The sequence below is a fragment of the Alternaria infectoria genome, assembly GCF_024043175.1.
Source record: "Alternaria infectoria strain BMP 0036 chromosome Unknown scaffold_43, whole genome shotgun sequence".
Lineage (NCBI taxonomy): Eukaryota > Fungi > Ascomycota > Dothideomycetes > Pleosporales > Pleosporaceae > Alternaria > Alternaria infectoria.
This window is the reverse complement of record NW_026250732.1, coordinates 72,041-93,396: the sequence shown is the minus strand read 5'-3', so window position 1 is coordinate 93,396 and position 21,356 is coordinate 72,041. Positions and strand designations below refer to the sequence as shown.

At 51.7% G+C, this 21,356-nt stretch overlaps 9 protein-coding genes across 9 annotated transcripts; 3 read left to right on the top strand and 6 right to left on the bottom strand.

Annotated features, from left to right (window-relative positions):
- Positions 1–563: 563 nt before the first annotated feature.
- J4E92_010797 (uncharacterized protein) lies at positions 564–2,469 on the bottom strand (the record flags this gene model as incomplete). The annotated part of the gene is made up of 3 exons (XM_051502132.1): positions 564–1,236; positions 1,871–1,892; positions 1,941–2,469. 3 exons carry the CDS (start codon positions 2,467–2,469, stop codon positions 564–566), a joined length of 1,224 nt encoding a protein of 407 aa, XP_051347663.1.
- Positions 2,470–3,089: 620 nt separating this feature from the next.
- Positions 3,090–4,091, bottom strand: J4E92_010796 (uncharacterized protein; the record flags this gene model as incomplete). The annotated part of the gene is made up of 2 exons (XM_051502131.1): positions 3,090–4,016; positions 4,083–4,091. 2 exons carry the CDS (start codon positions 4,089–4,091, stop codon positions 3,090–3,092), a joined length of 936 nt encoding a protein of 311 aa, XP_051347662.1.
- A 1,825-nt stretch (positions 4,092–5,916) lies between these two features.
- On the bottom strand, positions 5,917–8,946 carry J4E92_010795 (uncharacterized protein; the record flags this gene model as incomplete). Its single annotated transcript, XM_051502130.1, has 1 exon — positions 5,917–8,946. One exon carries the CDS (start codon positions 8,944–8,946, stop codon positions 5,917–5,919), a length of 3,030 nt encoding a protein of 1,009 aa, XP_051347661.1.
- A 741-nt stretch (positions 8,947–9,687) lies between these two features.
- J4E92_010794 (uncharacterized protein) lies at positions 9,688–10,560 on the bottom strand (the record flags this gene model as incomplete). Its single annotated transcript, XM_051502129.1, has 1 exon — positions 9,688–10,560. One exon carries the CDS (start codon positions 10,558–10,560, stop codon positions 9,688–9,690), a length of 873 nt encoding a protein of 290 aa, XP_051347660.1.
- A 1,745-nt stretch (positions 10,561–12,305) lies between these two features.
- On the bottom strand, positions 12,306–13,607 carry NOP1 (Small subunit processome complex component; the record flags this gene model as incomplete). Its single annotated transcript, XM_051502128.1, has 4 exons — positions 12,306–12,610; positions 12,659–13,068; positions 13,122–13,349; positions 13,591–13,607. The coding sequence occupies 4 exons, from the start codon at positions 13,605–13,607 to the stop codon at positions 12,306–12,308; spliced, it is 960 nt and encodes a 319-aa protein (XP_051347659.1).
- A 416-nt stretch (positions 13,608–14,023) lies between these two features.
- On the top strand, positions 14,024–14,819 carry RPL17 (60S ribosomal protein L17; the record flags this gene model as incomplete). Its single annotated transcript, XM_051502127.1, has 4 exons — positions 14,024–14,026; positions 14,092–14,305; positions 14,429–14,616; positions 14,664–14,819. 4 exons carry the CDS (start codon positions 14,024–14,026, stop codon positions 14,817–14,819), a joined length of 561 nt encoding a protein of 186 aa, XP_051347658.1.
- Positions 14,820–15,797: 978 nt separating this feature from the next.
- Positions 15,798–16,808, top strand: J4E92_010791 (uncharacterized protein; the record flags this gene model as incomplete). The annotated part of the gene is made up of 1 exon (XM_051502126.1): positions 15,798–16,808. The coding sequence occupies one exon, from the start codon at positions 15,798–15,800 to the stop codon at positions 16,806–16,808; it is 1,011 nt and encodes a 336-aa protein (XP_051347657.1).
- A 1,073-nt stretch (positions 16,809–17,881) lies between these two features.
- On the top strand, positions 17,882–18,949 carry J4E92_010790 (uncharacterized protein; the record flags this gene model as incomplete). The annotated part of the gene is made up of 1 exon (XM_051502125.1): positions 17,882–18,949. One exon carries the CDS (start codon positions 17,882–17,884, stop codon positions 18,947–18,949), a length of 1,068 nt encoding a protein of 355 aa, XP_051347656.1.
- A 178-nt stretch (positions 18,950–19,127) lies between these two features.
- J4E92_010789 (uncharacterized protein) lies at positions 19,128–20,708 on the bottom strand (the record flags this gene model as incomplete). Its single annotated transcript, XM_051502124.1, has 2 exons — positions 19,128–20,594; positions 20,649–20,708. 2 exons carry the CDS (start codon positions 20,706–20,708, stop codon positions 19,128–19,130), a joined length of 1,527 nt encoding a protein of 508 aa, XP_051347655.1.
- Positions 20,709–21,356: the final 648 nt, after the last annotated feature.

The following is a 21,356-nucleotide window of genomic DNA, read 5'->3' as shown; positions in this document are numbered from 1 at the left end:
AGTGCATGATACCCGGTGGATTACGGCGTTTGATAATCTCTGCGTTGCAGTCAAGGTAGACGCAATAAGCTGTATGAACACACTGTTTGAGCTCAGCGGCTGGGCAGGCGAATTCTTCATGTCTATTACAAGACGGCATACGATAATGATCATTATTCAACTCGTGGATTATCATGCAGAAGTCCTTTTAAGCTAATCCATATACAGCAAACATCGTTCCCTCGATCTTTACAACTATTAACTTCGTCAGACATGCTTTCTACACTAGGCTCAGTGCACTATGATTGTCGCGCTCGCGACGAAGTATTGAGAGCATACCGCATGATTGGCAACGAGCACACCGCTCGCAAGCATCCCACTAAACAAGTAATCGAGAATTCCCAATCTACACGAGTTACGGTCAATCTAGCTGATCATCAAATTTAAGGAACGCGAATGAAGATCAAGTGTTGTGTTATTACTAATTGTGAAGAGAAGCAAACGCTGAAGCAATCCCAAACATGCATGCGTCTTTTATCCTGCGACAGAGTGCTCGGACAAATCCACTAGCAAGCTTTGGAACACTACACTATAGGTTCTGCTATCTCATTCATGAAACCTTTGAGAGGTACGATCTTGCTATCCAACACGCATATGATTTGATGGTAAACAGCAGCTTGTAGAGCAACGCTGTCAAGATTAGTTCCCACGGAGAAATCGCAATCAACACACTTCTGCGCCATATCAAGCCATTGACGACCCAGATACGATGGGGGTCGAGGTGGATATTCCAGGGTTTCCCTAGCAGTAATAATGGCATGCTGTCCGCTCGAGTTGACGTTGTATTTGTCCGTCTTGTAGCATATCTGTAATAGGGCGACCCCCAGCTTTGCCAGAGGAATGTTTGTCTTGCCAATAACCTCGTGTAATCGGAACTTTTCTTCTTTCTCGGCTTTCTCGGCTTGGCGAAGCGAAGAGGTCGTTGTTGCTAAGAACCGTGCATTGAAGTGGAGGCTCTTCGATCGCTTTTCGAAGCTGTCATGATCCTGGTGTGCCCAGGCATCGAAGTGGAAGATGTCTTCGAGATTCCAATCTTCTCCAAGCCAAGGACTTGAGTGGTATTGTAACGTTGCTATGGCTATTCGATGTGCGAGAATGAGCTGCTCGAGCTCAGACCTAAGACCTTGCAACATATTCGTCACTGGCTTCGATTCTTCGCTCATCACAGGTAGACTCTGCTGAAGGACTGCGTTCTTGCTATTGTCGTAAAAGCAGAGCCGCAATGACGCATTTGGTGACATGCACGTCGTACAACCCATGTAAGACCCTAAATGACTTGATGAACACACGTCGTCCATGTTCAGGCAAGAACGAATCCTACCACAAGCGCTCTTGTCGAGAGTGGGCTCATGAAACGCACAAGAACCACGTGCACCGGGCGGTCTCAAGGCTGGAACGACTGCCCTATGAACCATAGTCGTACTGGCTGCTGATGTGTTTGAACTTTGATGAGTGTGTGAAGATAGATCTCCGCCTATTCGCATCTTTTTAGTCGGCCTTTCGACGAGCGAACTCGCACTAGTCTCGTATGATTGTACATGCAACCATATCGGTGGCTCCGGCTCGTTATCCCTTGGTAATGTTAGTCAAAGACGCACAAAGCTTCTATGTTGCACATCCGGAGACTTTCCCTTATACTCACCGTTGTTTTGCGATTGTAGACATTGTATCAACGATTGCGATGCGTAGTCTCGCCGCTTCAACTTTTGTATGCTCTGATCCAAGAGCGAGTGATGCTCTGTATTCCTTGCACGGTATGCTGGGGCCTGGCGACAACGCGCTTTGCAGAAATCTGTGAAGCTCCCGAGAGGCACGCCGGATTTCATCGTACTCGGAGGGCACAGACTCGTAAGCTGGCCGCGGTGTACTGGCCAGCGCAGAACTAGCATCGCGAAGCTCACATCGTTGTTTACGGAGCCTTCTGATCTTCTTAAGCCATTCATCTATCTCATCGAGCAGAACTCGGTCGCTAGATTCCTTGCGTGAGATAGTGAAAGCCAACTTCGCGTCCTTTGCTCCTCTGAGGAAACCTCTAGTTTCCTCAGTGCCCGGCTCGTCGTACAACCGTTCGAGTTCGCGCTCAGCGTTATTCAGTCTGTCCTTGATCCAGATGAATGTCCTGCGAAAAGTCTCGTTATTGGAATCCAAGAATGCACAAAGGCGTGGTTCGAGTTGCGGATCCTGCCAGGCGGCGTGTTCTGGATCTACCATCATTGCGGCAAGGATCTCATTGTCGTAAACGGCGTTGCTCAGGAGTAGTTCGCACTCGTTGCGGAAGCTATCCATAGCCAAATGGTATATTAACATTAGTTCTCGTAGGACATCGTCGGCATGTGCGAACGCGCGAAATCGATCTCGCACAGTGCGGTAGGACTTGAATATCTCAACAACGAGTGGGATAACAGCAAGGGCAATGCCAGCGCCCTCCATGATTGTCGCCCAAGGAAATTTAGGACAGATGCGACACTTCAAAATGGTGGTATACGTGCATCGCTTCATGATTAAGAAGGAACTGCCCACGTCGCAATCAGCTGGTTGCAGCTGCAGGCCGCGCGCTACTACCCCCACTCTCCTTTCGAAACGTATGCCCATACGATTACTTGCCTGCCGATGTCAGCCATCTTACTAACAGTTTGGTTTTACGTAATTTCTTTGGCTATACGCACTTGCGTCAGAGAACTGCATTAGTTTAGCCTGGTATTGGGTCCAATATTTTGAGAGCCATCTAGGTTGAGCGTGCTGTTTATATCAACGCACCCAAGCGCTTTGTCGACGCCAGAGACATCTTGATTACGGTCATTTCACTTAGTGCTGCATCGTTCCATGATACACGCACGCCACAGTTGTGCTTGGCAACAGAAGATCATCATTTGGCATTGCTGTCAAGGCTGCTATTCCAAACCAAGTGAGCGCGATATATGTATCAGGCATAGACTTGGTCCTTTGAGTTCCAAAAGTCTAACATGATGACGCATTTATCTTAGAAGATAGCGCATAGATATGCGTATGTTTGATGGAAGATTTTCCACTAAGTGAGGTTCACGGCCAAACTAATCCTCGACACATGCCATCGACCACGCTTCCTCATCATCTGTCATTAAGATGCTTCCGGTCTCATATCCCTCATCTTCAGCAAAGTGCTTCAGATCTTGCGCCGACAGCGATTTTGTCTCCACTTCACCTTCCAGTCTCATCTCTTCTGTGCTCAAGAATCCTGCCCCAATCTTCAAATCGGCTTCGCCTCTCCGTTTCCAACCCGCTTTCTTGATGACATGCAGCCGATAGGCTAGAATGACATCACCGAACACAGTATACGACTCGGTGCCATCTGTGCCGGCGCTGCTATCCAGATGGGCTTGGACCGCATCCTCTTTAGTCACGTTGCCTTGTGTGCTCAACCCAACCTCGCTTTCTCTGGATTGTATGATAGAATATCTCAGACCTCTTGCAACTTTCAGGCCAGTGATGACGTAGATAGGTCGTCTCTTGAGCGCATACTGCACTTTGGGTTCCGCGTCGCATAGCGCGATTATCTCCGTCACCCGTGGGTTTCTTTCTAGCATCAATGTTTCAACATTGTTGAAGTCATACACCGTTCTCATATTCGTGCTACGTTTCCCTTTTGCCTGACTGCCAAATGCTGCACAGAGTTTAGCGGATGCGTCTAACCTTGCAGAGCCATGATCGCCACGCTTCCGTGTGCCTTCGTTTGAGCTTGCCATAGTGATGATCTCCGCGAGAGGCTCGAGTTGCGCAATGGGGTCTTGAGGACGAAACATGTCGGTGATGACGTTGCCAATCTTGATGGGACCGTTCGGTGGGTAATCAAGGCTGGGAGCTCGGATAAAAAGATTTCTGCTTTCCAAGGGTGAAGGCTCAAAAGTCATCTTATCCGATGTCTCTGTACGGTGGCGAGCCATAGGTCTCTGGTGCTCGCTTCCTCTCTTGACCGGACAAATAAGACTAGTGTCGATTATCTGAAGACAATCTATCCTCATCTGTATAGTATCACAGAGCTCTTTGCCCCGCTGGGGTTCATTGACTTGGTACATCTCCACGTCGTCTGGACTTTGCATTGTCGACCTCGCTATTTGCGTAACACTAACGATATCGCATATCTCGAAGAACTTGGCGTGCATGTTCGTCGGAAGGAGCTCGAAGAGATCTGCCTTGCAATCAGCTGTCATATCAATAGTAAAGCACTGAGATGCGCACTTCTGGTCACGAGCCCACTTATGAGAACCAAGACCAATACGACCGAGTCTTGCACCAACTTGGAATGAAGCAGTGCTTTATCGAGGCCATCGTTTGAAACAGCATGTTCGTTGCCCCACAATAGGAGAGATATCGCACTCCTTTCCAGCGATTGATAGTATGATGGCTCCGGCTTTTGTTGCCTCAGATAGCGAAGAATGAACTTTAGAGAACTCATCAGACTATTGTAAAGTGGCGCAATGATGCTGGTCGGAGGCTGCGGAACAATTCCACTCTTCGTCGTACTAACAATCGCTGAAGTTGGTTCAGCCATCGACACGTGCTCTTCCGCAGACGGATATCCGACTACAGCCACTCTTTGAGGCTTTTCGCCTCTTTTTTCGATGGAATTCCGTAACAAGGTCCGAATATCTTGCCTGTCTTCCTATCAAAAGTTTATCAGTCCAAGTAATGAATGACTCCAACAGAACGTACCTCGGTCAGTACTTCGAGCGTATAAAAGTAACATTTCCCGTCTGTGATCTACCGACCTTAGATACTTCCAAAAGAGCTGTAGTCTCGATGTGCTTACAGTGACAAGATAATCATCATGCCCTGGATATCTCTCATCCAAAACCTTTTGCACATCCTGCTCATTCACTCCTTCCTCGAGAAATTCGGAGACATCAATGAAATACCAACGCGGTTGGGAACATAGTCCTGCTACCTCCATGCCTTGAAGCGACTGTCAATTTGGTGATGAGCGATCGGGTCTCGAGCTCAACCACGTATTTCTGAATGCAAGGGGCTCAACGACTTCGTTGCTTATTTTCGCCGTCTTCACGTAAACATATGTTGCTGCTGGTCCCAGGAAAGTCATGTAAGTTCGGCGTTGCGCGCTTGGGGCATTTACATCCAGCCCGGACTACAGCCACACGCCGAAGGCGAAACGCACGCCATGATAAGAATTATTTTGTTATCAACACCGTGGGGTGCATCTAAATTGCTGCATGACCACGTCCTATCAAACACAAGTCAATATCCAGCCTTGTCAGCCATACGCACACCGCCTGCGGCCTTTGCATGCTACTGCAGAACTTGGCTTGGGATTACGAGCGGGCACCAATCAATCTTCGCTGATGGATAGGACCTGCAAGACGTATGAAAGGTCAAATGGTTCGTGGGCTGAGCGGTGCAGCGTCTCACAGGCGCGCCTGGCCAGATCGCGGGGAGGCTGGATTCTAGAGCTTCAAGGCTGCGTCTTTCAGCTGGCTGGACCGCGATCGCGTGAAGGCTGTGGACGACGTAGACGAAGCCGTATGAGTGCCAGATGGTAGGTGAGCTCTGTAAGGACAGATTGCGAGTTGCATGGCGTACTGTGATGTGGTCAGGTCGTTGCTTCCCATCCGCTTCTGCTCCCAAACTCCGCTTGTTAGATGACGTCATCTGTAAAACCACCAGATGTAGTCCCGTGTGACTATCCTCTCAGGACATCGCTTGCGCATCTAACGACGAGCAATATCGCATCAAGGTGCTGATATATCACTGCAAGATGGTAACGTTCCAATGAACTCATGTTGTACAATCATACATACATCTCGCACCATCAGCCCTACGCCAGCAATGCTCTTCCTCCCGTATCGTCACCATCATCATCCCCATAATCATCATGCCTCATCCTTCTCAGTTATTCCTCTTACTCTTCTCCTTCCCCTTCTTCGCCTTCTTCCCTTTCCCCCCCTTCCCTTCCCCATCATCCTCGCTCGCCCTCTTCCCATTCCCCTTCCCATTCGCAGCCGGCTCCAACGCAGCATCCGTATCCTCATCCTTAACCAGCAACTCGTTGAGCGCATCGTTGAAGTTCTCCATCTCGCATATCTCGCCAATCTTGACGCGCATGTAGTCGAATGCAATGGCGACCTTCATATCCTTGTTGCGCACCTTGATGACGCGGGCGTTTTCTTGGAGCGAGGACGAGGTGTCTTTGGGGAGAGATGGGATGGGTTTTGCGGGGCCGGGAGCGGGGGCGGCGGTGGAAGAGGGGATGGAGGGGTGCATGTCCATGTTGTCTGCGTTTTCGGTTGTGGGGTCGACTTCGGCGTCGTCGTCTTCCATGGGCACGTCTTCGGCGACTTCTTGGGGGTTGAGAAGTGGGTCTGCTTCCTCGCCGTCTGTGACGGTTTGGAGTACGGGGATCTTTTGGTAGCGCTGGCTGAAATGCGTGAGGACGACGGATTTCGCGTTCATCGCCGCGCCGATACCGAGTGCTTCGGAGGTGGTGGAGTGTTTCTTGGCCTTTGCGTCGCCTTGTAGCTCGTCATCAAAAGTCGCTTCGTGGATGAGGACTGTGGTGTCTGCTCCGATCTTGGCGAAGTGACCGCTTGGTCTGCAATCGCCTGAGTAGCTGACCTTGAGTGGCTTGATTTGTTCAAGGTCTGCTGGATCGCGTGGGAATGTAATCGAAACAGCCATGGCACCGTGGCAATGCGCTACTCTGGAAGCTTGTATTTCGTTGAAACCAAACAGTTTCTCATACTGTTTTTTCGGTATGGCCGCGTTCTCAGATAGTGTCTTTCCGAACGAGTTCAGTATAGACAACCTCGAGCCATTCTGATATTCGTTGGGAGTGATTTGAAGAGGAAGAATTCGACTGTAGCCAAAGTCCTCGATGGCTGAGTATTCGTTAAGCCATTGGAGCATACCACTGTGGGATACGACAGCAAGACCGTATGCGCTAGGGTCTATGTTGCTCGCGGAAGGGTCCAGGGGCTGGGGGTTTGGAACAGCATTGTGTGCTACTTGGTACCAAGCACGAATTACTGATGCTGTGCCTAGGTGGTGATCGGCATGCAAGTGACTGATCCAGATCATACGCAGATTCTTGAAAATATCGACAAGCTCCTCGTGGGAAAAGACTCTTGAAAGCTGGCCCAATGTGTTCTCCCCGCAATCTAAGAGGTAGTTGCCGATGCCAGGAACACGCACCAATGTGGAAGACACGTTACGGTACTTGGACGGAAGGGCAGAACCTGTTCCGAGTGTCGTTACCTCGGTGTCACGACGCGCTAGTAGCTTACTCCATATCTGCATCTCTCTGCTTTTGCTTTTGACCTCCGCTTGAGCCTTTTGAGCCAATCCGAGAACCTCAGGCGGCGTTGTAAGTGCCACTTCATCGGGTACGAAGAGACTAGATATAGTGTTTTTCTTTGTGGCAAACTGCGGCATGAGATTGAAGCCAAAGCCTCGGTCAGCGCGGATGGCTCCGGAGGGCAACGGCGATGCTGTCGACATGCCAGTCCTGTATATACTTGTTTGCGGTACAGTAGTGTTATCGAAAACGGGTGTGCGATATCTTGACGGATCAATCTGCCCAAGTCGCGTAGCTTGTCCTGCTACCGAGTCGTGTGCGATGCGATTCGGCGCAGTATCTAGAGAGGATATTACGTGTTCTACGTTGTCAATCTTGTTCATGAAACTGAGTAGATCTGGGTGACCTGCGACGCCTGGACCAAGCATCCAAACGATAGCTCGAATGCCAGTCATAACCTCTGGAGAGCTAAGCTCTTCTCGTTGAAGAGTGCTTTCAATGTATGCAACTGAGGGGATGTCCAAGATGGCGATACCCTGACCGGGCCTATCAGCGCCCATGACCTGATCTGGGGTAATCATCTCGCCGTCCGCGTTCGGTACCGATATGCCATTGGTGAGCTTTCCGAAATCCGGTCCTGGTTTGACACCTAGCGCTTTCGCGCGTGCGACGTCGAATTGACCACGAGCTGAATGCGACCGCACGATGTACGAAACACACTCTGGTGCTGGCCTAGTCGGTGGTAGCGCCAGGATCATAGCGCCAGGCCACGGCGTCCTGGTCCAGACTTTAATGTCAGGAAGAGGCTCTTTGCCCCCTGGCATCGGCCCTTGGTAGGCCGAGAAGCCGTGTGTATCGGGGTTACGAATGAATATTTGAGCAGGCACTTGTACCTCAGAAATGTGGCGTTCTGCCAGTGTATCCATCTTCCAATTCGAATCGAACATGTACTTGATGGTCGCTGTCCGTATCCGGTCGTACCTCGACTCGCGGTCTTCCGGGCTCTCATTTTCGGGAGCCTGGAGTCCGTCAAATGTATTCTCGTGTTCATCGAAATACCGTCGCCGCGCCTCCAAATCAGCCTCCGCTTGCGCCTCGACTTCAGAGTTGACAGGCGCTACTGAGAGAGCCCAAACTTTGATATTGTCGTCCTCCCACGTCGGAATTATAGCACCATTGCCGTCCTTCTCGGGTGACTGTTTCACGTACTCGGTCGCATTGATGGGTATGCCCTTCCTGAATATGAACCTCCGACATGTTGCCAGTGTATGTTTCAGATTGGGTGGCCCATATATGTCGAAGTGCGGCTTCGCGGGTGCTTCGCCTTTCTTTCCCCGCTCTTGAGCCAGACGAAAGGTATCCATGGCGGTGGTGTATGAGCTGGTGGTCGAGTCGGCCAATGTGAGCATCATGCCAATCAATCCACCCATGTTCTTCCACTCTGTCCTGCCTGTCATGAAGAAATCTTGCGCCTTCAGCAGACGTGTGCCCTGCTGCACCATCGCCCGCTGAGTGCCCTCTGCCAGGTTGCCGAAAACATAGTGCTTGCTTGCCGTCCGTAGCACGAGCGTTGTTCCCGGCGTATCGGCCGTAGGCGTTGTGACGACCTCAACGCTGCACGACATGTCTTTTCTTCTCAAGAACTCGGTTCTATTGAACTCCGCAGGAGGCTTTGTATGTTTGTTCTTGGGCTCGGAGAGTTCAAGGTTCGGCGGTTGCGTAAGGGAGCATGAGGCTGATCCGATTGGAGCTTTGGGGGGTTGGTATATCAGACGTGTGAGTACCTTCGCTTCTGCTAGGTGATTCGCCTTGCCGCTTTTCGTGTGTTTAGATGCAACTGGTTCAGGATCGAGGGGTAAGCGGTAGATCTTCGAAAACGTTCGAATGGATGGGCGAAACCGAGGAGTAGCTCTGGAGTGGAGAGTAAAGGCAGCGAAGTTCGTATGCGCTATGGGCCGACCGTATCGTGGGCGCAATGCGAAGAATGGGACATTAGTCGTAATGGTCGTAGCTCGCTCCGTGGCGCTAATTATGGAAGCCAACTTGACGAAGGGAAGGAATGACACGAGAAGCAACTATGTACAACCCTGGAAGCATCGAGGTGAGAGATCGCGTGCAACGAGTCGAAATGATGCGCGTCACTTTTCGCGATGCGTCAACGATCAAGGCTAGATTTAGGCGAAGTAGGGGCCCGTGCGAACTAAACCCGAGCGGACTTGTTCCGCGACACAGTAACTTTCTGTCCATGACTCCATCTTGATCAAGACGCTGTTTTCATCGGGTATCATTATTCGTCTGATCTATACTACTTTTTTTTCCTCACGTTGAATCTTCGTACGCCTCAAACACTCATCGCTTGACACATTCTAGGCATTCTTCTTCCGGAGCGCTCCACCGTCAACAGTAATGTCCTGACCGGTCACGAAGCCCGCCTCGATGAGATACAGCGCAGCATCAGCGATGTCCTTCGGCCTACCAGCCCTGTTAGTCGGGTGATCAGAGACGTCCTTCTCACTAATCTGGCCTGCCCAGTCTGCCCCGTTCTCGTCGCCCTCCTTGCTCTCGTGTGCGACCTTGATGCGTCCGGGTGCAATGAGGTTGACTCGGATGCCCAGGCTACCCAGGCTGATTGCCATGGAGTGCATCAAACCAAGCTGACCTGACTTGCTTGAAGCATAGCCCTCCTGGTTCGGATCAGACTGATGCGCACGGAAGGACCCGATGTGGATGATGCATGGGCCTGCAGGACTTGAGTTGTTGGCGTTCTGGATGTGTGCACCGTGTTCAACATCAGATGCTCGGGCTTTCATGTAGGGGATACAAGCTTGTGACATGGCGAAGGGACCAGTGAGGTTGGTGTCGATATACGCTTTCCACTCATCAATGGTCGAGAGGTCCTCCATGGTCTTGCCATCCTTCCACTGTGGAGATGCGATACCGCCGTTGTTGATCAAAACATCAATGCGGTCGTTGAAGAACTTGGCTGCCTCTTTGACTTTGGCACGGATGTCTTCGACGTCACGAAGGTCGCAGATCGCCGAACCAAGCCTACCATCGGCGTAGTATTGCTTGAGGTGGACTTTGGTAGTGTGTTCGAGCTCTTCTTCATCGATGTCGAAGATGTAGGCGTGGTGGCCAGCTTCGAGCATCATCCGAGTCAATGCTCGACCGATGCCTCGTGCACCACCCGAAATGATGATGTTCTTGTATAGCGCGGGTGCTGGTGCTTGGCCTGCCATCTTGAGGGTCTTGAAATGTGGAGTTGGTGTTATTTGGTATGGAGACGTGTTCGCGGGGTGTGAACTTCGCGTAGGTGTTGTTTGTTTAAGTACGTTGCTCTGACGTCACGCCTCAACACATCGTTTATCGCCACGACGTGTGCTGCACGAGATCTTGAAATCGGAAATCTTTATGGGGATCTCATTTCTGCGGGTCTTACCCTTACTAAAAGTTCTAGGCCAAAGATTTACATCGTGTTGTGTTGTACAGTTTGTTAAGGGAAGACAATATACCTTCCAAATGTATTACGACTAGAGTACAACTTAACCATAACCCAGACCTTGTAAGTACGATGATCGAAATCAGTTCGCAAGAAACGTGATATGATGTTACCAGTGCTTGATACCTATCACATTCTCGTGAAATATGGGGCGACCTTGCCTCATCATACGTTGGGAGAAGAGAAACTCAGTATCTTGAGCGTACGGCCACCTCATACAAGTAAAAACCTGAACAGATGTGCAGACTACACAATGATAGACAAGATTAGATAGTAGGTAGATAGAAAGGTCTGGCGTGAATATAGACTCCAGGGGGTTCAGTGTTTCCTATGTATGAGACGTGGCATGTTGAATGAAGCAGAGCCACCTCCACCTGGGCATGATAATATTCCTAGTGCAACCGCCCCTTCCCGATCTTATAACACAGCCGGGGAGGTGAGAGTGAGTGATGAGAAGGTAGCTACTGCCTCAGTTTAACGACACCGCCCGGTAACGAGCCCACGTGGCAGAAGGTCGCTACCATCTTATTCAAACCAGGAATCGACAACCTTGGAAAGCACTCACCATAATTAATTTCTCACTCCTACACACCCTGCCAACTCTACAGATACCACCACCACGAATACACCTGCAACATGGTTCGCACCTCGACAGCCGCCGACCCCCAGTGCGTCCACGCCATGGTCGCTGAAGACGTTCTCAGGTTTATGTGTGGCCTCATGGTTTACGTCTGGTTCGCGATGGATGCCTTCTTCAACATGACCAGCGAGAACAAGTTCCCAGCGGTGTTGGCGTGGCTAGTTCTTATTCCGGTATGTACACTGAAGATAATGTTTCGTTCCGTTCTAACACATTTCAGATCAGTCTGTTTCTCCTTACAAACATCGTCATTGTACACGTAGACGCGATCTCCAGGAAATACAAACTCAGCAATGACGCCGTCACCGGACTCCAATACATACTCGGTTGCATCTACGTACCGGTATTTCTGTCAATATGTGAGGCGATACGATTTGCAATCCCGAAAGGCCACCTACTGGTCTGGTCTTCCTTCTTTCTGCTCCCGGTAAGTCCTCGTGGTAGAGCCTGTATCGACAATTCTAACTCTTCGTAGGTCTGTGGCATGCTCTTTGCCCTCGCCATCGACACTAGGGTCAGAGGATGGTAGGTGGAAGTTCCCTGCCCGGGGATTCGGTTGAGGAAGGGGCGACTTCAAACGAAATGTGCAAACTTTTGAAAGACGGGGAGGCGGGGAACGGAAAGCAAGAGATCAGAGACAATGGATAGAATCAATCATGTCACCATATTACACCTGAGTGAACGTAAAAATCGCATCCATAGATCTTTTATCAAAACACGACAACCAAATCCCTCCTGACGCCTGTGAACACCGAGTTCCGTCAAAGTACAGGTATATGACCACATGCATGCAATCGTTTGAAATCAGAAAAGCGCCGTCAGCCCATTGTAGCTCAACATTCCGTCTATTGCGAACGCTGGTAAACACCGACAACCATGGCGTGGTCACGCTCGAAGGGCTCAAGGGTGAGCTGCTCCTTGGGCTTGATGCCCATCTCTCGTAGCTTGTTGACTTCCTGTGCGAAGACGGCCTCGGGGGCAGCGGTGGAGTCGATACAGTTGGCCTTGATGGAGATGACGATACCACCTCCAACCTTGAGGAAGAGTCCGGCGTTGAGACCGACGATACGGGCTTGATCGGGCTGGGCAACGTCGGCGAAAATGCAGTCGACCATGCCGACGAGCATGCGGTACTTAAGAGGGTGACGGGCTGCGAATTGTTAGCGAATGTCAGAAAGATGGAACGCGAAGTACATACCATCCTCAACGATGGGGATGACGTTGGTGCGGTGGGTAGCCATGTTGATCAGATCACGGCCGGAGCGGTGGGAGAACTCAACAGCGAAGACGGTTCCCTCAGGTCCAACGATATCAGCAACGTGGGAGACTGATGTTCCGGAAGCGGCACCGAGGTACAGGACCTTGGAGCCAGGGCCCATGTAGATGTTGTCGACACCACCCAAGATACCAGCGGCCAACTTGGAGCGGAAGGGGTTCCAGACACGGTACTCTGTGCTGGAGGGGGCTTCGGTCTCGCCGTCCTTGGGCGCGGTGCTGGCACCAACGCTGATGCGCTTTTCGCCGTAGACAGACTCGCCGGGGGTCAAGTTCTTGGTAACGAGGAGATCCTCCTTTCCGCGAGCGACGAAAACACCGGCGTGACGATGGCTAGAGAAGTGGTCAGTAGCTGTCTTGCGCGCTTTTGAGCTGGCTGGACTTACGGCTCAACAATGACCTTGGCGCCTCCACGCGCTCCTCCACGGGCACCTCCTCGGGGCGCACCACGGCCTCTTGGGGCTCCGCGACCACGAGGAGCACCACCACGGCCGCCACGGTCACCGCCGCCACGACCTCCACCGAAGCCACCACGTCCGCCCCTGGGGGTGAAGCCACCGCGACCGCCACGGTCACCACCAAATCCACCACGTCCGCCGCCGCCACGACCGCCTCTGTGAGAAGTTAGAACTGCGCTACAGATAGATGTCCATATATGAGTACGGAGAAGCTCGTAGTCCCTGCATCGTTCTGAAAACAGCTCAGAAAGAACAAGCTTCTCCATAGCGTTGGACGCGCATGCTGAGCGAGCAGACGTAGATATACAGTATCTATGCAATCACATCTTGCTCAACATGCCGCGGTTTGCGCATTGTTCATATTGCGATAGGATTTCGAGGCCTGCGGAAGTCGTACCTGGGAGTGAAAGCCATTGCTGAAAGTTGTCGGGATAGTTCGAGTAGGTTATGGAATGCGAAAGCTACTGCGCGAGGTTAGTCTTGAGATGGCAGAGTACAAATAGAAGTCCATGTACCTCTGGGTGCTCTGTTCCACTATATGCGCGTTGACTGTGCGCGTTGAAGTGGCTGTGGGTACGGTATGTCGCGGTAGATGCGATGGGTGCAGCTTTGAAGTTCGCAGAGCTACATTTTTTCAAAAGTAGCGCCAAATCTGCGCAGCCAATCACGTGTGGGAGGCGCAAGCGGCCCGCTATAATGCCGTGGGCGCGACTTTGGCTTTTTTCGGTTGGGTCTGCGACTTAGTCATCAAGGCCACTTTCGCTCGAGAAGTCGTCGAAATTACCTACCACGTCGGCAGTCCACTACTAACAACAGCACAACTCGACAAAATGGTACGTTGCCCGTCGCGATATCCTGTCGGACCTTGCACGCACGAACATGGAATTAATTCTTGCAGGTTCGCTACGGTGCCTCCTCCATTGACGGCGCAAAGTCTGCTCGCGCCCGCGGCAGCTACCTCCGCGTATCCTTCAAGAACACCCGCGAGACCGCCCAGGCTGTCAACGGCTGGAAGCTCGACCGCGCCCTTACCTACCTCGGAAATGTCCTGGAGCACAAGGAGGCTATCCCCATGAGGCGGTACGCCGGCAGCACTGGACGCACTGCTCAGGGTGAGTAGCCCTTCCCACGATTCGCACAATGCGCAGATGGAACTTGGCACGGGAGGAGAAGCTATCGGGTGTTGGAGATGGAGTTATGCTGGCAATTGCAGGAACACGGGCTGACTTCCGCAGGCAAGGCTTTCGGTGTCTCCAAGGCCCGCTGGCCCGTCAAGTCCGCTGAGATCCTCATCGGTCTCCTCAAGAACGCCGAGGCCAACGCCGACACCAAGGGTCTTGACACCAGCAACCTGATTATCAAGCACATCCAGGTCAACCAGGCCCCCAAGCAGCGAAGGCGCACTTACCGTGCTCACGGACGTGTATGTACACACCGGCCCACAGTCGCACTCCCCTCTAACATACCTAGATCAACCCGTACATGAGCAACCCCTCCCACATCGAGCTCATCCTCACCGAGGCCGCCGAAGTTGTCCAGAAGTCCAACCAGACCCTTGAGCGCCGTATGAACTCCAGGCAGCGTGGCCGTGCCGTCCGCAAGGCCATCACTGCTTCTGAGGAGTAGAGGAAGCAGGGGAAGTTGATGTTCCGGCGAAGAAAACGGTCAAGGCATGGGCACGGTTTGGGAGTCAATGAGCGATGAATATTCAGGGTCTTTCCACACTCGTCATGTATTCATGATATGGCACTTCGATTTCTGCGGTGTCTGGTCCGTAAAAATAACTAGGGCCAAGGCCTGTTCCCAAATGTTCAAAGCCGAGACTTCCAAGTCGCAAGTTCACGATGTTCGCCAGTGTATTTGATTCCTCTACGATGACAGGACGCTGAATGATTCCAGCGGTACATCTCTCCCAAGGTCCGGCCGCAGTCATCAACATGCTATTTCTTACAATGGAGCCAGTCCTCTACGCGTGCTCAGAACGAGCTCTGAAGGAATGCGCTGCTTGTTTACATTCTCATAAGTACGACCAAGGATTTCAGGAATGTTACTAGAATGAATTTGCGGTACGACGTAGAGGAACATGGGCTGCTTTGACCAACTATGAACGCATGTCAGAATTGACCTCCACATGCATCGATAGACCCTGAGATTCTAAGATTTCCCGTCGTGCGCCTGGGGCTGACCGCAGGCTGCGCTACTCTCAACATGCGTTAGCGTGATTGTGAACTTTGGCAGCTCGAACCAGAATACCAGCTAAGCAAGGCCCAACGGCCAGCTAAGCATGCATGCCGCTAATATCTGAGATGAGGCTGGCTGCAAATCCCACATCATTTCCTTCGAGTCAGTTGCGGTCAGATACGACCTCTTGCCTTGCTGCAATTGCTCCGAGCCAACTTTCCCACGATCGATGACGCAGGCCCAGCAAGCCCAGGCATGGGCATGTACCTCGCCACAAAATGTGTCGAAAGATAAGTAGTCATGTATAGACTGGGATCTATCCGTTGTCAAACGTCCTTTTACCTTGATCTCTTTCTTTACCGGTAACGGCAGTCGTTCTTACGTGCATTGCTGCATACCAGTCTTCACCTTACACCTACCACCATGGCTCGGCTACACCAATCCACTCGCCACAGGCGGCAAACCCCATACCTCGCCTCTCTCTACGCACTCTTCGCTACCGCCGCCTACGCGCAAGACTCAAAACGCGGTTTCGCATTCATCGGCGACTCACACGTACCGGATAATCGGCTACTTACTTCCGACAACTCACCACTGGCATGGTACTACAACTGGTCACCATACCCGAACAGCGACCTCATTCCCGCGGACAGCCTAGAGTTCGTGCCTATGATTCACGGCATAGACGCCACGGAAGACGATAATACCGAACGCGTGGTTGCAGGCTTGCCCCAAAGTAGCAAGCACCTTCTCTCCTTCAACGAACCAGACGGCACCGAGGGAAGTGGCGGTAGCAGTATCAAGCCTGAAGATGCTGCGAAAGCGTATATCGACTTCGTTGTCCCATTTCGGAATGGCGACAAAGGTGGCAGGAACTGGTTGATCAGTCATCCCAGTACGACAGGAAGTCCAAATGGTCTTGACTGGTTACGGAAATTCAACGAGTCTTGCTACGATATTGACTCTGAGAACGGCTGCCCCGCAGATTTCGTTGCTGTACATTGGTACGGCGCTTTTGATGGACTGGCAGGCTGGTTGGGCACCTTGGATGAGTTCTACAACACGAATTCGACGAGGGACCAGCCGTTGAAGCTTTGGATCACCGAGATGGCGCTTCCGCAACAGGACGAGGAGAACACCGTCGGCATGATGAACCGGACACTGCCGTATCTCGATCAGCTGGATTACGTTGAGCGATACTCATGGTTCGGTGCTTTCAGGACAGATGATGCCAACGAGTGGACAGGCGATGGCGTCGCGCTGTTTGATGACGATGGCGGCTTGACTCAGCTCGGTGCTCTGTACCTTGGTAATGGATTCGAGGAGGGACAGAAAGGTGAAGGCGCTGAAGAGGATGCGGCGAGCGGGCTGAGGGTCAGTGCTGGACTGATGGCTGCATTGTCGATGTGCGCGGCCGCATTTACGATGCTTTGAACGATGTATATGATGCATTTCCTTTTGACTGTAGATACCTTAGCGAATCGTATATATCAGCGATGACATGTAGTAATGGTTTTGCCTCGAATGTCATGATGTCTTGTTGCGTGCCTTCTAGCGCCGCTACCAAATATCCGGTCGGATCCGGCAAAGTTCACGAGACCATCCCCTCCATCCATCTGCATACCCTCAACGACGACAATATCACCTAGCGCAAATACTGCAATGATGAAGGTACAACTGCGGGGCCCGAAGAATTTTTTAGAGTAGTAAGAGGAATCCGCGAAGGAGTACTGAACCGCTGCAGACAGATTGCCGAAAGAAACGTATGTCGCGTCGCGATTGCCTCTTACCACGTTTCACGCCAAGCCATTGTAGATCTGTCGAAACGAGCCAAACACTTCATGTCGACCACCCAAACACCAAGTACTTCGATGCGAACCCACAGAACTAAGGGTCTTTGGTCCGGGAGCTATGATCCGATTCGCTCCTCTTGCTGCGACACTCGAAACACTGTAGCCTGGAGAACGATCTGCTTACCTCCTCAAACAAAGTACTGACCAAGCTTTCTCAAACGCGAGATAAGCTTTTCTTGACTACGGCGCTTACAGAATACAACCGCGACTACTACGTTCAGTAGTCTATTTTTGTGCCGGCACATGTTGTTTCCTTTGTCGCCTGCATAGCCTCACCCTGTTTGAGCCTTGGCGGCTATCCGTCCTGATGCGCAGGAGATCCATATCGGACACGAATATTGCCGAACACACGTAGCGCGACGTGAACTGCTTTAGTTGGTCATCCACATCAAAGAAGATCAAGGTGCAGCGCGAATGTCAGATGGGAATAGTGGGACAGGGTGGGAGGCTAAGTCAAGGAAGAGCTGCATCCGTTGACCTGAACGTCGAAGACGAGACGAGTGATAGGTTAATGTATAACAACAAACAGATGCCTTAGGCTCCAGAGTATCATATCAAATCCCTTGTTTCGTTTCCAGCATTCTGTCTGATATACGTCTTCCTCCCCTGCATCGATCACCCAACTCTCATTCATTCACCCAACCACCACACAACATGCGCTTCTCAATAATACCGACCGCAGGCCTCTTAATCACCTTGGCATCCGCAGCACCACTCAAAAAGCGCGACTACACTCCCTTCCCACTAGTAAACGGCTTCCCAAACCCCTCCCAAGAAGCCGTTCTCCAAATCCAAAAAGACGGCCACGGCACCCTACCCAACGGGCCTCCACCACCCACCCTCAGCCCCGATGGCACCACAAACCTCAAGCTAATCGCGCTCAACGAGCTCTTCGAAGTAGCATTCTTCACCGAACTGATGAGTAACGTCACGAACAAACTCCCCGGCTACGACCTCGGCGACCGCCAAGGCTACATAATCGAATCCCTAAAAGCCATCGTAAATCAAGAGGAAATGCACGTTCTCAACGCCAACGACGCGTTGAAACATTTCAACAACGCCCCCATCGAAGGCTGCAAATACAACTTTCCCGTCGTCGACTACGAAGGCGCCATTGCCCTCGCAGCAACATTCACAGACCTCGTCCTCGGCACTTTACAAGAAGTCTCCGAACTCTTCGCTCGCTCCCAAGACTTCGGTCTCGTACACGCGGTAGCATCAGTAATAGGAAACGAAGGCTCCCAAGAAGGTTTCTTCCGCGCCGAGCAAAAGAAGCGGCCAAGCGCCCAACCCTTCCTCACGTCCTCATCCCGCGATTTCGCCTTCACCGCTATCCAAGACTTCGTCGTGGAGGGCAGTTGTCCGAACATCAACACCATTCCACTGAAGCGCTTCAAGCCTCTGGCGGTCGAAACAAAGGATATCAAAGCGCAGACGCAAAACATCAAATTTTCGTTCTCGATGAAGGACGCGGGTATGTTTGAGATTGATATGCTCAAGTTGGTTTGGATCAATGGGCAGAATGTGCCGGTTGTCAAGGCGCTGCAGAATGTGGAGATGGAAGATGATAGGGTTATGTTTGAGGCGGAGTTTCCGTTTGATGAGTTTGTTATGGAGGGGTTGACGATTGCGGCGGTGACGATGGGGGCGGATGCTTTTGCGGGGGCGGGGGAGGTTGCTGAGAAGACGGTGTTTGGGCCAGGGATCATTGAGTTGGATTGAGGTTGGTGAGGTGTTTAGTGTGCATAGCGACGGTGTTGGCTTTTACGCTGAGGATAGTGTTGCTGGTTTGTAGATAATTATAATGTCTTATATCTCTACTCATGCCCGTCTTGACCCTTAACGCTCATGTGTGAATCTCATCTGAACTTTCGGTCGCCCGGATCGCCTCGACTTCCATTCACAACTCGCTCATAGGCTTCGCCAGCAAAGTCCTAAAATCAACCGTTTCCCTAAAACTCTTCAAAAACTCTCTCATCGTGCTCGGCAGCTTGGGTTTATGCCAGGTCCGCATGATGCTCATTATGTATTCCTCGTCAGGGATCCGATTTCTATTCAAATAGAACAGCGAATTGCCTAGCGGCATCCAAATAGCCATGATACCCGTCACACCGAACTGCTCTTGGAGGAAGTAGTCGACAGACTTCATGATCATGCGGGCGAACGGTCGGGGGTGTGGGCGATCGGGGTGCGAAAGTGAGGTATCGGTGTAGAGATCGATGCCACTTGCGACGTCGAGCGTGGAGTACAGGAAGAGGGCTGTCAACCAGTAGCGTACAGTGACACAAGCAATGTCTATGCTGGGAAAGGTGATTGGGGTTGCGTTGCTAACGATCTCGGGTGTGTAGATGGCGTTTGCTTCTGCATTGACCCAAGCTTCGAGCTCGAAATGCAGTGTCCAGCATTTTGCTATGGTGTATACTTGTAGCCCTTCTCTTTCTTGCTCGCCCAGATCTTCGAATTGTAGCTTGTCGATTGCGCCCAAAAGCTCGGGTATGCCGCAGAGGATGTCTATGAGAACATCGTCGGATGACTTGGTCCGCCCTTTCCAAGGTATCGTCTTCCACTCTTCCTCATTGAGTATGGTTGGTTTCCTGCCGCGGATGGCAGGACCAAGCAGCCGGTATCTTGCATTAGTGAAGAGTCTATGCGCTGCGTCGTTTTCCGCAAATATCTCCGGGCCACGACTGACTATCATAGCTAGCTCACCCTCACAGTGACTGAGCCAGCTTTTCGCCTGGTTGGTCGTATTCGGTTCCGCGCCGAACAGCATATCGAAGAGAGCCATGACTCGCGGTACAACAAGTAGTGATTCGCTACTCGCTCGAGCAGGGTTTTGTAAAGCCACGGCTGTTTCCTTGAGCGCTTTCCCATACAGTGTCCTTCCTTGCCGCGTGAGAGCTTCGTTATCCGAAGTTACCCCAAGCTGTGTTATGCCAACTGCCAGAGCAGCCATCTGTAATGCTTCATCGCGCGTGCTAAGCAAGGGTAGCAAGCTAACAAACTCCTTTGCGTCTGTGTTGGTGGTGTGGATAACGCCCTGCGGGTTGTACATATTCAAGAAAGTCGCCATAGTCTTCTCGCTGTAAGCGGATCTCGCGAGCGCATCGGGCAGCATGATTGGTATCGACATGGAACATGTTTGCTGTGTTCCTGGAGTCGATACAGGGTTGAATTGCATGATTTGCATGCCTTGCCGAGGTGGCTGTCCGGGAGACTTCTCAGGCGTCGCATGGCGTCCTAATTTTGGTGCAGGACGGGTAGGCCCGCTTCCTTTTTGGTAGATGAAGATGCGGTCCGAGTCGTAGCCTCCGCAGGCTATCCCGCGTTCTTTGCATTGACCGCACTCAGGCTGGACTAGATCGCACTAAAACACATCAGCTTCACGTCTTGGGTGTTGCTCGTAGGCGCTCGCACTTACGCCCTTCTTTCTTTTTCGGCACGTCACGCAGCCTTTGGAGCGTCCTGGAACTCCCACCATCTCGTAAAGTTAGAGTTGGCGCATGCACGATGGATTTCGTCCGCTGTCACTCCTGTTCAGCGCAGAATGTTCCCTATATGGACATACATCGTCTGCCTGCTAGCGTAACGGTAAAGAAGCGCAGTCTCGTAGGGCTGTGAAGCGCCTGTAGTAGCTGTAGGGCTAGCTATTGATTGGCGCGCATTTGTCTATGACGACGGTCGACATGCTTGGGAGGTGGCTTGTATGACTTCCACGTTGTTAAGCATCAGGCGTTCCACTATGTCATCTCAATCAACCAATGATGGTTCCTCGCGCCTTACCCCTTTCGGCTGATTCTGCGACAACTCGCGCTGCTGCAGAGGGGCCCCAGCTTTCACCGCAGATAGCTCGGTGTAGATCGAAGTAGCCATGCGATATCCTGATTACCATTGCGATCGCATCGAAGCCTTAACAATCGGTCAAGGAGACTCTTCTGTCGCATGGGGCACCCTTTGCGGGGTCACTGCGCGCTGGGTACCTTCCGCTGACAAAACGTCTTCTCCTGCATACCAGCGCGAAATGTTCTCAATACGGCATGGTGATCGTCTGCACAGTTGTGTGGTCAACTGGTATAACATGAAGCCAAATCTCTCTCGAAGATGGCATACAACCAGCAACCATCATCAC